Genomic DNA, 15463 nt, shown 5'->3' with positions numbered 1-15463 from the left:
GGGCAAAAAAGTAAAGAATGGATAAATTAGGACACGGTATCTTATCCAAAGGGAATAGGAGTTAACGGATTTGTTTTCGTTAAGGGCTAAGCAAGTAAAAATTTTTACAAGCCCCTGAAAATATTATGGTTGGTAGGTAGTATTTTTTAGATCTCAAGTGATATAACCAAAAAACTGAAAGCCATCAGGTACTGGTATTAAACATATTGTAAAATATGCATAGTACACCACTACAAGTACAATAATAGACTGAACATAGAAATACAATGTTTGCTACACTGTGTACACATTCTTACATCAACTGGTCAAGCATTAAACATCCAGTGTGAAATACAGAAAGTCTGTTTTGAATTTTTGACCTGGATATCAGAAGGAAAGTACAAATGTATATCCCTATAGGCCAGCAACTAAGGAAAAAATCACCTAAGGGATCACCAAAAAGGGGTCATATTGGCCAGGTGGTTCTCATGTACTGGTGGTCACTAGTTGTAAAGTTGTACAGGTTAGACTGCAATTAAGTTTGACTGTATAGTTTAGGCTGTATGATTTGTCAGAAATTCTACTGCTAGCTATACTGTATGATAACCTACATGTAGAGATGGTCGTAGTGGTGTACTGTGGATCGGGGTCTGTGGTGTTGCTGCTTGCATCCCCAGCTTCCTCCTCTTAGGCTGTAGGTTAGGTACGGGTAGTTCACTACATGCTGTTTTCTTAGGGCTGGTTACAACTATAGCAGGAGGAGGAGGGGGAGGGGGTGGTGGAGGAGGAGGGGGAGGTGCCTGTGTGATCGGTGATGGGGGCGGAGCTACAGATGATTGACAGTCTGACATCTGTGACACGTCCAGGTCCTGGGTGTGGCAGTACTTCAGGACCTCCCCGTACACGTGGATCAGGCTGGTCTTCAGCGCGGGGGGCACGGCCGAGCTGTCCAGGGTTCCCATTCGCTGCAGGATGAAGAACAGGTCCCGCATGTACTCATCCATCAGCCTCTGGTTGTCCTAGGGCAGAAAATAAACTTTACAATCAAGCAGTGCAACAACAAATTAGCCTGATATGCAGCTGTATCATAGCTCCCAACAACAAATTAGCCAGGTATCCAGCCGTATTATAGGTCGCGACAACAACTAAGCCTGGTATCCAGCCGAATTATAGCTCCCAACAACAAATTAGCCTGGTATCCAGCAGTATTGTAGCTCCCGAGGCTTTTCTGTCGTCTCCGCAAATATGTATCTGCAGACAGGACAGAAGGGCCTCGGGAGCTATCAATATGGCTGGATATCAGGATAGCAACAAACGTCATTTTAGTTTCATGTCATTGTGACCTGGATTGCACCCAGGCTAGTGGCAATAATTTCATTGTGAATGCAGCATTGATTTATGGCCTGATTTTCTATCCCATGACCAAAACATATAATCTAGATCATAAAGTTACTTACCATTCGCATTTCAAATTCAAATACTCCCCATCTAAAACCACTGTACATTTTCACTACAATGTAAGGTACAGAATGCTAATGTTAGTCTTGATTAGCATGATTAGTGTTACTGTAGTAAAAGATGATTATCTAACCTCATTGACCTGTTCCCTCAGAAGTCTGTCCCTCTCCTGTAACAGGCTGATCCACTCACTCACTACATTGTCTTGTATGGCTGGAAAAGCCAACATAATATAAACCAGTTAAATTTGTTCAAGCTAAGCTTGTTTTTCATTCTGTTCATATTTACCACAATACTAGTAACTGTGTAGTCATAATAATTGTAAAGTCACAATAAATGTGTAGTCACAGTGTAAACATCTTGACATATGGTCAAACATAAAAATGAGGTACCCGTACTATATCGTATGTACAGTCTTCATGTAATAGACACACCAATCATCAACAATACAGCAAAGGTCATAGTACATAGTAAAGAAAACATTACCGTTAAAAATCAGATAACACGTACAGAGTCAATAAAGATGATGTTTAAATTGCTTACATAGCAGACACATTTTGGTGTCTAGCACGAGTCTGCATCATTATTTAAATTGAATTTTTTTTACAATACCGGTACTTTGCCCAACAGATACACGTCTAGTTAAACGAGGACAACAACAACAACAACAAAATTTAGTAGAAAGCATCAAATTTGTTATGCAATTAGTAGTAGTTATATATTAACAGCTATGAAAGTTAAAAAGCATGGGTCTCAATAGTAATATTCACTGGAACGAAAGAAAGTCACACCCTACTTTCCCTACATGTGGGTATTAGTAAAAGACTGAATCATTTACCTGTGATGTCTTCTTCCTCTTCAGGTGTTTCATCCAGCAGTTCTTCTCTCCTCTGTTCCAGCGCCCGTTTCCTGGCAGACCTGGACAGTCTCCTGTCCTGCCAGCTGTACATCTCACCTTCCACACTACTGTCTGCCTCAGGGGTGGGTGGTGTTGGCTCTGTGGGAAACGTGGGCTAGTAACTAGACAGTTTAACTTTGTAGTAACCTTCAATTTTGATATGGATTACCAGTATTTTTGGTACAGCCAGAAAGCCTCTAACTTGCTAAAACAAGCACCCAGCTCTACATAAGGACCACCTGTTCAGTTGCTATGTTTATTCATAATTGTACAATGTGAAAGTACTGTGAGTGACAGGAGGGTGACAACACAGGCAGCTAGGAATTATCAGGATCACCATCAATGGATATCCCGATGTAACTTGTAGACAAATATGAAATCAAATTTATTACTATTCAATAGATCTCAATGTCAACAGGTATTCCTCAAACCCTATATGTGGGGAATCACTGGGAGGAATATACGTTTGTATCTAGTATATGATTAAATGTGAATGTTGACCTGATGCAATGACTTTGGATGCACATTTATTCAGGTATGAATAAATTTTGACAGTTACTGCTAACATTTATCACGTTTACTCGACGCCACGGGTTTACTGAATGTCAAGTCGTAATTCATCCTAGATGTGTGTAATATTCATAATATCTTCATGCATCATCTAAAATTATAAACAATTGCCTTGCTACGAATGCAAAAATTGATTTTAAAAGTGCGTACCAGGTTGATTTTCTTTATCCACGGCAGCCATCTTGGGTTTTGAAATTCGTGCTATCTGAAATCACGTGATCAGGAACCAATCCTCATTGGAATGCGACACTTGATTATAGGGGACAAATTTGATATTTTTTTGTCCGATAAGGATGGAAAATTGTAATTTTACTGATATCTTTCCATTAGAATAGTCATTAATTGAATGAAGAATAGGTTTGAGAGGTTTATAACATGTTATGTGCTTTCTAAAGTCGAATCTGTTTGGTGCATGAGGAGGTCAAAGGTTGCAACGCATAGATTGATGACGTAGTCCGCATGAGGCTTCGAATGTTGCCGCGCTTGCTTCGATCTCCACTAGTTTCTTTAGCTTTATGTCCCTCTTCTTTCGTTTTGTGACTTAATCTGCACTTTTGTTTGTCCACCAGTCCCTCTCCATCACGATGGACAGCGACAAGGAGGAGTCGTCGGCTCTCTCGGTCAGTTGAGGACAATCATCTTTCAGCATAGTTGGGGAGGGGGGCAGTTTCAAAGTGGAGAAAAATGATGTATTTTTGTTTGTTATGGTGCGGTGATATGCCACCATTCATACTTTCCCACAGGAGGTGCAACGCTCAGTTTGATTCAGCAGTTCGAAAAAGTGTGCTTTACTTTGTGTATTATCTTTGAAACGCTTGGATTTGACCTTGATGAATTAGCCAAGTGTCCAATCATAAATTATATAGTTTATCATTATTATGATACTTTAGCACATAACATTAGGATGTAGCTGGCAGCAATATTAATCGCAAGAACTCGGTCCAATTCTCAAAGATTGAGTTTTTAGATGGATAAATTATTGCTGTGCCTTTGGCTTCAGACTATCTGTTGATGTTGTTGTCTTTTGTTGTTGTTTGTTATCAGCAAGAGGAGCTGGACCGTCAGGAGCAGATCGCTAAACAGTTCATCATGCCTGAACGTCAGGCCAAGATGGCGCAGCTCTTCAAACAGGTGGAGCCCGTACAGTACTGTATCTGTCGCACCTCCGACACAGACAGGTTCATGATGTGAGTTGGTTTACAGTTGTAGTTGTTTTTGTTTGTTTGCAGTTGTACAACAGGTAAACAGCCATGCAATGTAACACACCAGTTTTGTACATTCAATACAAGCTGCTTAAACCAGGCTGGTAGGTTTGATCAACAACACTTACCTGTGTAGGTTACTTAAGGTTAGGTGCATGTAGACATCTGGGATACCAGCACAACTATAATTTTATCTTATGGCTATGTCTGTACAGATTTTTTTTTAAATTGTTTCTTCCTATTACTATGATCATAGAGTGGAACTATTTGCCAACAAGTACTCTAGGGGCATCTTCATCAAATAGTGTCAGACAGTGCTTGCAACTAGATGTGCGAAGGTTAGGTGTCCAGTGACTGGACACTGAGTGTAAGATAACATCGCATCTTACATGCCTGCAAAGGGTTGATATACAGCTACAGATACTAATCAGATCTGCATACACAAGTGGTATTTGAGCCCAGTCTAAGGTATCAGTCACAAACTACATGTATGAACTGAGTAGCTAGTACTAGTAGGATTGTTTTAAACTCTTCCCCTACAGTGGCTGTGAGAAGTGCGATGAGTGGTTCCATGGAGACTGTATCCAAGTCAGCCAGGAGATGGCCAGGACCATCAAACAGTGGTACTGTACAACCTGCATGGGTAGGTGTGGGTTAGACCATTATACCAACATTGCCACAGGATATTGCTGTACAGTGTGTTTCCTTTGCTTGAAGCCTTGCCAAGTAGCAGATGAATTTTTTTAATTGCAACAAGGAAAACGCATGTCTGAAAGTGTAATAGGAAATGTTAATGTATCAATATGAGCTATATGTCCTGTAATGTTTGAAGTGTAACACTAACAATAGTATAATTCCTGGACTATAGAAAAGAACACAATAGTTTGAATTAGTTCCTAATTCTTTAAAAAAATGTATGACATATGTTTCTGTATTTGTGTTTGTGACTGAGGTGTTACTGACAGTTAATTAACCCTGATATCATTAACACTCATGAACAACAACTCCATATTCCATTCACAGAAAAGGACCCAATGCTTCAAATCCGCTACCACACAAAAAAGGAGAAACACAAAGAAAAGAAAGACAAGAAAGAGAAGAACAAAGACAAGAAGAAGAAACTGAAGAAGCTCCTGAAGAAGCACCGTCACAGCAGCAGTGGCAGCGGCCTCGATGTCGCCTTGCCCTTTGACCTCGAGAAGACCAAGAAGGTAGCAGTGTCACAAGTGTCACTGTCAGAAGAAACAGTATGTGTTTGAGTTGTACAGGGCAGTATGGTGGATTGGGAACTTACTCTGCAACCACTGTCCTTTTTATTATGATTTATCAATAACTTCTCTTGCACTTCACTATTGACAAACATCTTACATAGCAAGCACCTCCTATCTTGCAAAATATGGAAATTACATTGATACTAAATAAAATCATTGTTTATCCAAAAAAATATTGCTGTTTCCTATATCTTAGCATCATTTGAGTTTGGATCGGAGCTGGTCCCAGGAGAGATCTCGATCGCAATCTGTACTAGTAGAATTGCCGATTCTCCTAGGAGAGATCCCGATCGGAGTTGGTCCTAGGACTAGCTCCGATCGCGATCTCTCCTAGGAGAATCAGCGATTCTACTGGATCGTGATCTCTACTGTGACATATACATTTATTCCATCTATTTGCAATCATTATGGTTGAAACATTGTTTCAAAATGGAAAGCTGTTGCCTGACTTAAATCGCGCTCCTAGTGGCCGGCCCTACAATTGCCGCCGCCCTAGAGGGGGTCATTAACCCCAGCCAGCGAGAGAGTGTGTAAACACAGGGTAGAAAGCTGTAGTTTATCATGTAATTGTCATCTCTCTATGAACACTTTTTCCAAGTTGTTTATTACAGTATTTTCAGAAAAATTGTGATGCTTTGTTTCCCCAGCTGACCCAGCAGCAGTTAGCCAACGCCCTGAAGAGGTCGTCCCGCATGTGTGGGGAGTGTGACGCCTGTCTGCGCACAGAGGACTGTGGGAAATGTGACTTCTGTAGGGTGAGTACAGCACTGCATGTTGTAGCCAATTCTGCATGTATCAAGAGCATAATGTAAGCTCATTTATTTCTGCAAGGTCTTTTATTTATCACTAGAAGGGAAATGTAGGGTTTTCTGGTGTTTTAGATTTAAGTATGAAATTGAAGACAGTATTGAACTTTGTTTCAGGACATGAAAAAATTTGGAGGTCCAAACAAGATCCGTCAGAAGTGTCGTCTGAGACAGTGTCTCCTGAAGTCAAGGGTAAGCAGTAAGCACTACAATAAATTGTACTACCGGTACCTCTTTTGAACTGGTACTGTATTTAGCATGTACATGTATTTTAGTACTTATGTATGTGAAGTATGAGACTTTCTTCTCTACACAAAGTATATTTTTCAGTTATACATGTACTGTTTAATGCCTTGTTTAAAAGATGGCAGTTGTAATATATTACAGAAGCTGTTGAAAGACAAACTCGGCTGTCCCATATCTCAGTACATCGCACAGCAGAAATCAAGTACTTTGTACCTCACCAAACTTCTTGTCCTGAGCTTATATTCATATGAAGTATTAGACTTTTTTACACGGAGTATATTTTAGAGGTTACAGACATGATATCTATATAATATCTTACAGAAACTGTTGAGAGACAAGCTCGGCCGTCCTGTGTCCATGACCCGGTACATGGCGCAGCAGAAGGCCCGAGCCTCGGCAGCTGCAGCCGCAGCCAGAGCAGCTGCAGCAGCAATGACGACAACAACAGACTCGGAGAGCGACGTCAACTTCTACAGCAACTTTCTACAGTCACAGTCTAGCGGGAACAAACATGACGCGTATGCAGACATGTCCGGCAGAGTGTTTGAGGTTCACAATTCTTTTGTTATACTTTCACATATTTGATACCATAGATAAAACAGAAAAAAAGTAAAAGCAGCATCCATAGATCTACTAGTACTGAAGAATTTTTATATTGTCAAAGGTAAACACTTAATAGCTCTAATGATGTTCATCACTTTACCTTTACCAACTTGATAAGAAAGATTCTGCTGTTTTATTTTTCGTTCTAGATACAGTTTTTAAATATTGATTCAACAAAGTTAGTCATTCCCAGAGATGAGATAAATGTTAGATAAAAGTCAAATTTGTTGAGGTATGAAATTATTAGCAAAGTGATGTATTTTCTTGTTTTTCTGTAGTCTATAGGAACATCAGACCATGACTACACTGTCTTCCGTAGTCCTGGAGAAAAGAAGAGAGCAGTCAAGTTGAAACATGCACAAAGTAGGGAGAAAAAGGTATGAGAAGAAATCTTTGATAATATAGAATAGTGTTTCTACGTGCAAGCAGGTCTAACCCTCGCCTGACAGGGAACAACAGACAATAAACAGGATAGTGAGCAAGTGAGCGAGTGTGAGTCATAGATATCCTCTCAGATTATTCACAGAGGCATACATATAAAATAAATGTTTGGTAGTTTCATATTTGAGACAATTCACTCAAAAGACAACACAGTCTGATCACATTTAAAATTTCAGGGCCAAAAAGCTAAACCAAAGTCAGTCGGTATTATCAGGTAAATAGCAGCAGCAGCGGTCAGTTCTGTCATACTAGTGTTGTTTTCGACAGAGTTGTTTAAAATAGAACCATGATCTAACAGGAGGGAGGCTTTGGGATCGGTCCATTGATAAGGATAAAGGCCTGTAACTTTGACATATTACCCACAATGCGTCACACAGTGTATGTACACTTCAAACCATGAACTAGCTTAATACTAGCAGCTTTTGGTCATACATCTCTCATGTATAAACTATGACAATGCTATTCTAGCCCAAGCCAGCCAAGAAGGCCCTACAGCGACATAAGAGGAAGGCCACCTCGGACGACACGTCTGGTGACAAGGTCAAGTTTGACGACTCTAAAGACCCCCCACGACAGTGCTACGGTCCAGAGTGTGTCAACGCTGCCAGACCGGGGTCCAAGTACTGTTCAGACGACTGTGGACTGAAGTTAGCCACCAAGTATGACAACATTTATTTTCTGTGTACAAAGTTTCTTTCCTAAGTTGTAGACTTTTATGCAATTGTGTCTCTTTGTGTACATTTTAGTGAAGCAATTTGTTATACGTAAATTACTTTCAAATGCTAAGTCACATCTGTTCAACCCTACCAAATTGAGTTTTTCAAACCCTCTCACCTCTATGTAACTGCATCAGATGTTGGAATCTGAACCTTTGCTTTCCTGTTTTGCAGTCGAATCTTTGAGTTCCTACCGCAGAGAATTCAACAGTGGCAACAGAGCCCCTGTATTGCAGAGGAGGGTGAGAAAAGGTAGGCCAATGACATGATATTTTTCATCATATTTTTCATGAAAAGAGGCATCCATTTTCCCAGGATATAAGATCAAAATCTAACACAATCCCAAAATGTAATTTTTTTAGTCACTGTTTCTGATATGGATATGTTTAATGTTGTTGCTAAAAGCAGTGACTTAGTTTTTGCTTTTCGTAGTGTTCTTTTGAACTATGTTACAGGGTAACATGTTCATTGACATTTGATCAATTTCCTAGAACCTTGGAGAAGATCCGTTCGGAGCAGTTGGAGGCTCGTAAGCAGCTTGCTGTGTTGGACAAGCAGAGCGGCGAGCTGGAGAAAACGATCGAACGTGCCAAAAATGTACCGATAGATCCCGACCAAGACGTAAGGATTCAGTGTCTTCTTACCTTCAGCCAGAAAATAATGATTCTATCTTTTGCATATGTATACTTAACTTTTCTATGTTTGAGCATTAATAGCTGCTTTTAAAGAGATAAGTATTTGGGACATTATAATATTGAAGATGTCACTTCATACTGTAAATTGTGAAATGCATGGACATATATTAATCCCTCTTACTACAAAATTAAATTCCCGCCAATTTCAAAAATGTACACTACTTCTTTGGCTGGTACTATATTGTGTAAGGCTTTGTTGTCATGTAATAACAGAATTTGTTAAAACAACACCTTTATTATTCCAGAGTCAAGATGAGGGAGGTGGTGATGACACAGAGCTGAGTATCTACTGTGTCTCCTGTGGCCACCCTGTCCACCCACACCGCGCACTCAAACACATGGAGAAGTGCTTCGCAAAGGTTGTCATGTCCTTCTGTTTTCAGACAATGGTGATAGTGATAGTCAATAGTGATATTTCTGTAGTATGACGTTTCTGCATCTGTATGCTATAGCCCTTCAGCATAACACATGGCTGCAGCAGGTTATGTCACATCAAACAACTTTTCATGCCTGGAGTTTGCACAGCTAAATCAAAGTTTCAAGAGTATCTCTTATATTTACAAATACATAATCAATTTTCAAAAATATTTTTCACTGTTGTTATGGTCCTGGGCACTCTATAAAGCATTTGTCAGTGTACATGTAGTATTAGAACTTGTTGATTTCAAAGTAGTAGTTGACTGATTGTGTCTCCTTTATTTGTCCCTTTAGTATGAGAGTCAAACATCTTATGGGTCCATCTACAAGACAAGAATAGAAGGGTAAGAATGCCTTCCTGACACACTTTTTATACATATTTTGTGTCCTTGGTACAGATATTGATTCATTTGCTTCATGTACATATGTAATTAGAAAGTGCTGTTTTTCACATACGAAATTTTAGCTTGAAATTTTTCTCCTGTTGTATGTGTGATATATGGCCTCTATATTTGAAATCATGCTGTTTAATAATGTAAAATGTTGGTTTGTTTTCTGCAGAGCCAATTTCTTCTGTGACTACTACAACTCCCAGAATCAGACCTACTGTAAGAGGCTGAGAGTCTTGTGTCCAGAACACACCAGGGACCCAAAGGTAACATTAACCCTTTTCCTACAGCCTGTTGTCAACACAGATCAGGTACTAAAAGAGATTACATGGTAGGGAGAAGGTTAAACCTTGCAGCAATACACCTAGCCTGATTAAATCTCGCTTATAGCAGCAAGCCCTGCCTCCTGCAAGGAAGGGCCAGTTACAGCCCTGGACAGAAGAATTTGTGACACACAGACTATAATACACCAAAATCTGTACAATGTTTCTGTACAATGTTTCTGAAGATAGGCTCACAATGCCCCCTATCAATTTTGCAGGTGAATGCAGATGATGTTTGTGGCTGTCCCCTGACCAAGAACGTGGTAGACACTACCGGAGAGATCTGCCGGGTCTCCAAAAGGAAATGTAACAAGCACTACGGTTGGGAGAAACTACGCAGGGCCGAGATTGACTTGGAGAGGGTCCGACAGGTAAAGGAACATATCAACATCAACACAACTTTGTCAGACATAGAAGGAATTGTACTGTTTGTAAAAGAACACAAAGTTACAGAATGAACATTTCTTTTCTTTCTTACAGTGGTTAAAACTGGACGACCTCTTTGAACAAGAGCGTAACATCCGTTACGCCATGGCAAACCGTTCAGGACTGCTCGGCCTGATGCTACACCAAACCTTCGACCATGATCTCATGAACCAGCAAAACGTGCCCTTCCAGCAAAACTCAGAGTAACTCAAGTTTGGGTCGCAACATCATAATGTTGTACCAAGATGGCAGCTTTTCTTGTTGACTTAGATACACACTGAACTGTGGTCATTATAATGTTGTTTGGAATTCATAGTTTTGTCCAGTGTCCATCATTGCATGTTGTCACAGAATCTTGTTGCTTATGATGGACAAAAACTGTGTCCAATTCATCATCTTGACAGACAGAATTTGTGACCCTGATATGATAAAGTTAGAATCAAGCTAGAGGGTGAGCAAGGGTTTGCTAGGATGACAGAAAAAAATTAGGCCTGGGAAACCCTTTTTAGAGCCACAAAGCGTACATTTACAGCAAAAACAAAAGAATGACCTAACACATCACCAATGATTAGGAATGATTACAAATATGATGATACACATTTTCTACTCATTGAATAGGAAAATAGCTGAATTACTAGTTCTGACAGTGTAGCATTTCTTCCCATAATGCAAGAAAGGAAATTCATTATAAATCAAAACTTTGTCTGGAGTTTGGTCCAACTGTAGTTGGATTTTTGTAGACATTCGCCTGCATTCATGATAGATTGTTTCTACAGTTTAATGTTGAATTGAAGTTCAAATGCATGCTAAGTATATATGTAACAAATATTGTTACCAATTCCATTTTATTCAAAAAGTTTTATTTTCTGTACAAAATATTTTATACTGTTCAAAGTTCTACTACTTTATGACCAATAGGTAGGAATATACTTGTGATTGTTATATGAGAGGACTTACAGTTGTAAATAATATTAGACTAGGAATATTGGCAGTGCATGTTGATGAATATCATAGCCTAGAGATGAGTTGAAATAAAAGTAAAGAATTTCATGTCTGTGTGAAGCACATTGTGATTTTTCCAAGTTACCCAGACATAAATTTAAGTGCTTATCTCTTTTCTTACAGCTTGGCATACTTGCAATGAGCTATGACAGACATTCTAAATTACTTAGTACAATGTACATGTACAAATTTTCTTTTGTGCCAGTGAAGTCTATATTGTAACTCCTATGATTGGATGCAAATGTGGCAAATATTTAGTTGGCAACGTTGTATCCTGCAGTCTTTTATTCAAGAGCATAGTTGTGCTTCTTTTAGTATTTGTGAGAGCATAATGTGGGACAAACTTTATATGTAAGAAGGTGGTGGCTTTTTGAGCGCTGAAGTTTGTTTTGGGGGGAAGGTCTGATTGGCGATTTTCATCTTAATTCATTTTAATAGCTTATGATGAAAATGCCAAGAGAGACAGTTTCATTTAAAAATGCCAAGAGAGACAGCTTTCGTGCGAAGGAGGCTACCTCAGTAGAAACATCGGTAGGTTACCTTAATTAGGGTTTGAAAGTTGAGAGGCGTAAGGAAGAGTGCAGTGCCAACAAAACGTCTGGAAACTGTCACAGACGATAGAGACTGACAGTAAATGGCTTCAGTAGTATAGACGTCCGGAGTAACTGGTCTTATAAGGTCAGCCGACCACGGAAAGGGTCGCAGAGAAAGGCCGAAAATGAATTACGCCACTCAATTGGATGTAGTGACCCCTAATAAGATAAAGAGGTACTACGGTATTGGGTTTGTCCTGAAACAGGGTCGCCAGGAAGGGACTTGGCGTGAAAGCAATCAGAACGTACACGTGCACAGGATGGGTCAACCGAGACATTAGAACTATTAACAATTTTTGAACGATGACATAGGAACGAAACCACGAAAGTTATCATGTATAAGGTTTACCTCAATTTTATGAATACAAACTCATTTTTAACGATACAATAAAGTCGTGTCTTCATTCGTGTCAGCCGCGTGTAGTGTTCCGATTGTCCGCAAGGCGTCCCCACAAGGTGGTAATGTGTGAAGACCACCCCACCCCCATTAACCTCCCTTGAACCTGGATCTCTTGGTCTTCCATCAGACACGGTTGACCGAATGAAAGACGTTCCTTCAGCCGCACGCGGCACGGATCCACTTAGCAAGTCCTGCAGTTATCCCTGACATACAAGAAGAATGTATCCCTTTCCACCGACCCTTGCGGCTCGCGCAAAATCAATTAAACTCGCTTCACAACAGCAGTTGTCGGCCAGAACTGGCTCATGTTGCCGCCCATCACACTAAATCTGTTCCCACACATACACAAAGGGACAGATTTAAGGCTGTTTGATGCCGTCTCTATGCGCCAATTTCAGAGGAACTAATGTGGTTTCCATTCAGCGGTATGACCGTCAGTTAGCATGCTGACAAGTGAAAGCGGGTTATGTTTCTTCTCGACAGTTCCTGCAAACCAAACTGTTAAGAAGCCTTTTCATTCTTTAAGGAGGTAATGAAAATGCACGATTCAATGAATAGAGATAAGCATCGGGTGGATCTAGTTTTCCGCTTCCCGGTGAGCATATATGTTATGTAATGTATTTCTTCTCTCGTACTTTCGCACACCGAGTTGTGAAATATTGTAGACGATTTTGTGAAGAAAGGTTAGGGGGATAAACGTCTTACCTAGTTTGGTACTTCTTGGTAAGCATGTATGGTACGGCTTTCGCTCCTTTGTATAGGATTACATATTTACACAGAAAAGACAGTCATGACATTTTCAACTAGCAAATCTTTGGTTTGTACTGACGACATTATGCTCAGCGCAAGACACGCGCAAATGACATAGATGTTAGTATCGACAGAAAGTTATCATGAGCTCTATTTTGCTTCTTTACTTCAACAGCATAAACCCACATTGAGTAGTTATGCGTTGTGAAATATTAGTCTCTACCGTTCCATAGCAACACTCCATAGGTTGCTAGAAAAATTGTGGAAATTGGGCAAATAGACTGAATGATATACCATAGGAGTAAGTCGGCAATAGGAGTGCATTTTACAAGGTAATTAAAGTGGACCTTTAAGGAAGAAGGCGACTTTTCACAGACTCCCTATGGCGTAAACGGACCTCTAGAGCCGGGTTACTCATTTGGCATATCATTCCGTCTATTTGACCAATTTCTACTAATATTGTTCCTGCAACCTTTGGAGTCAGACATTGCACACATTTTGGAACTAAGCGTGTAAATTCAGTAATAGGCGTACCTCTAAACTGTCGGTATAGGTCTAGACGATCTTGAAAATTATAGTTTAAAATGAAATGAAACAAAGTTGCCTTGCTCAGCCTAAGTAAAGACTACATTTACCAACTGTAGCCCGAGAAAGTGTACGTATGCCAGACATCTCGCACTAAAAAGCAGATATTTGGAAGTCATCCCGACCAGCCAGCGTTTCTACTTAACAGGCTAGCCGTTACTTGGTTACAGGTGTCAGAAAGGGTACATCGCACCCCGAACATCTCATGTTAAAATCTAACGCTCTGTCTCACAGATTTCACGGGGTCATACTTTAAGAAGAGCCTGTGACGTAACCTCTGGCGTTCTGACAATCACAGCGCCGGAAAGTACGGCACTAAAATCTCCAAGCAGATATCGAGTGGCAAAGTATCACAGACTCAATACACGTTACGCCTTTTATCGGAAAATCTTTGGTTTGCATTTTCTCAGAGTGACAGTTGCGGATGTGCCGTACAGAAGCCAGGTTACCGTAGTCTCTTGTTAATGGCTACTTCTGTTCTAGCGTACGGAATAAAAATCGCAAGACAAGTTAGAGTGGGCATTGACACAAACTTGCTCTCGCCAAACGGAATCGACGCTCAAATCCCGCGCGCAGGAATGGACTCGCCCAAACAGCAGGACTCAATCAGACAAGAAGCTTGACTGTGACTTGTTAGAATCCAGATCGAAGTTTTACAAGCAGATGGCGGGGCCGGCAGAAGGGGTCGTATGTAAAGGTCCTATACATAACTATAACAGGGCTGGTTTTCACATCAAGTTGAATATCATCACTTTGTGTACGGACACTGCGTCGTTTACTTTATAGATCTAAGACGTTGCATCAGTACGCAGCTTCTTGGAACTGTGCCTTCTCTTGAAGTAAAGAACTCTTTCTCACCAGAAAGAGCTTTGCACATGTGATAACAATGATGAACCAGCATTTACACGACTTTTATTGAGATACTTCAGTTTGCAAGATTTGCAGTAAAGTAACCCTTGGGCATGTTTACGATAAAATACAAGAAGTTCCCGCCATATCAAGGCCATAAAGATGACGCTCGCCAAGTTCTAGCCACCAGTTAAAGTTATAACCGTGTTGAATGATGTGACGTTCTGTAAGACTCTTTCGTTCTAACGATAGAATATAAGAACTTCTCGCCACACAAACCATAAAGCAAGGATTTCCCGCCATACAAACCGTAAAGGTGGCGTTTAGCCGCCATACAAACCGTAAAGGTGCCATACAAACCGTAAATGTTGCAGATATTTGCCGCCATACAAACCATAAAGGTGGCAGATATTTCCTGCCATAGAAAACCATAAAGGTGTCAAGGATTTCCCGCCATACAAACCGTAAAGGTGGCGATTCGTCGCCATACAAACCCGTAAATGTGACAGAGATTTGCCACCATACAAACCATAAAGGTGGCAGGGATTTCCCGCCATACAAACCATAAAGGTAACAGGGATTTCCCGCCATACAAACCATAAAGGTGACGGGGATTTCCCGCCAAACACACCGTCGGAAGGCGACGCTCGTCAAGTTCTAGTCACAAATGGGTTATACAGTGTTATAACCTTTGTTAAGTAAAGAGTACAACAAGGAGATTGCGATGTAGAATCTCATTGGAGACAAAGCCAAAAGTCTTAAGCAGTGCACGTTCCTTGTGGCCCACTTAACAAGACCACGCGTGCGAGTAAGACCCTTGCTACCTCTGCGTATTAACATCAGG

At 40.4% G+C, this 15463-nt stretch overlaps 2 protein-coding genes across 4 annotated transcripts in view; one reads left to right on the top strand and one right to left on the bottom strand.

Annotated features, from left to right (window-relative positions):
• The window catches only part of LOC118415403 (formin-like protein 5), a 6370-nt gene extending 3173 nt beyond the window's left edge, over nucleotides 1–3197 (bottom strand). Inside the window, exons 1-4 of one of the 2 annotated variants that reach the window (XM_035819995.1) lie at nucleotides 3056–3197; nucleotides 2276–2434; nucleotides 1571–1650; nucleotides 591–998 (exon numbers count right to left, since the gene is read on the bottom strand). In XM_035819995.1, coding sequence (XP_035675888.1) covers nucleotides 591–998; nucleotides 1571–1650; nucleotides 2276–2434; nucleotides 3056–3086 — 678 coding nt within the window. In that variant the 5' untranslated portion in view covers nucleotides 3087–3197. Of the gene's footprint in view, nucleotides 1–590; nucleotides 999–1570; nucleotides 1651–2275; nucleotides 2451–3055 lie in introns of both variants that reach the window. The other variant, XM_035819996.1, reaches the window with a different exon arrangement.
• A 118-nt stretch (nucleotides 3198–3315) lies between these two features.
• On the top strand, nucleotides 3316–11490 carry LOC118415402 (CXXC-type zinc finger protein 1-like). 2 transcript variants are annotated; one of them, XM_035819994.1, is made up of 16 exons: nucleotides 3316–3525; nucleotides 3950–4092; nucleotides 4650–4750; nucleotides 5131–5318; nucleotides 6026–6133; nucleotides 6302–6376; nucleotides 6752–6979; nucleotides 7312–7410; nucleotides 7943–8133; nucleotides 8365–8442; nucleotides 8682–8811; nucleotides 9131–9244; nucleotides 9597–9646; nucleotides 9864–9957; nucleotides 10233–10385; nucleotides 10495–11490. In XM_035819994.1, the coding sequence occupies exons 1-16, from the start codon at nucleotides 3490–3492 to the stop codon at nucleotides 10645–10647; spliced, it is 1941 nt and encodes a 646-aa protein (XP_035675887.1). In that variant the 5' UTR covers nucleotides 3316–3489; the 3' UTR covers nucleotides 10648–11490. The 2 variants fall into 2 exon arrangements, with proteins under 2 accessions (XP_035675887.1, XP_035675886.1); XM_035819993.1 differs by having other exon boundaries at nucleotides 5131–5354.
• Nucleotides 11491–15463: the final 3973 nt, after the last annotated feature.

This window comes from Branchiostoma floridae, chromosome 5 (assembly GCF_000003815.2).
Source record: "Branchiostoma floridae strain S238N-H82 chromosome 5, Bfl_VNyyK, whole genome shotgun sequence".
In the NCBI taxonomy this organism is placed as follows: Eukaryota; Metazoa; Chordata; class Leptocardii; order Amphioxiformes; family Branchiostomatidae; genus Branchiostoma; species Branchiostoma floridae.
The sequence above is the reverse complement of the archived record's forward strand: the minus strand, read 5'-3'. Positions and strand labels throughout refer to the sequence as shown.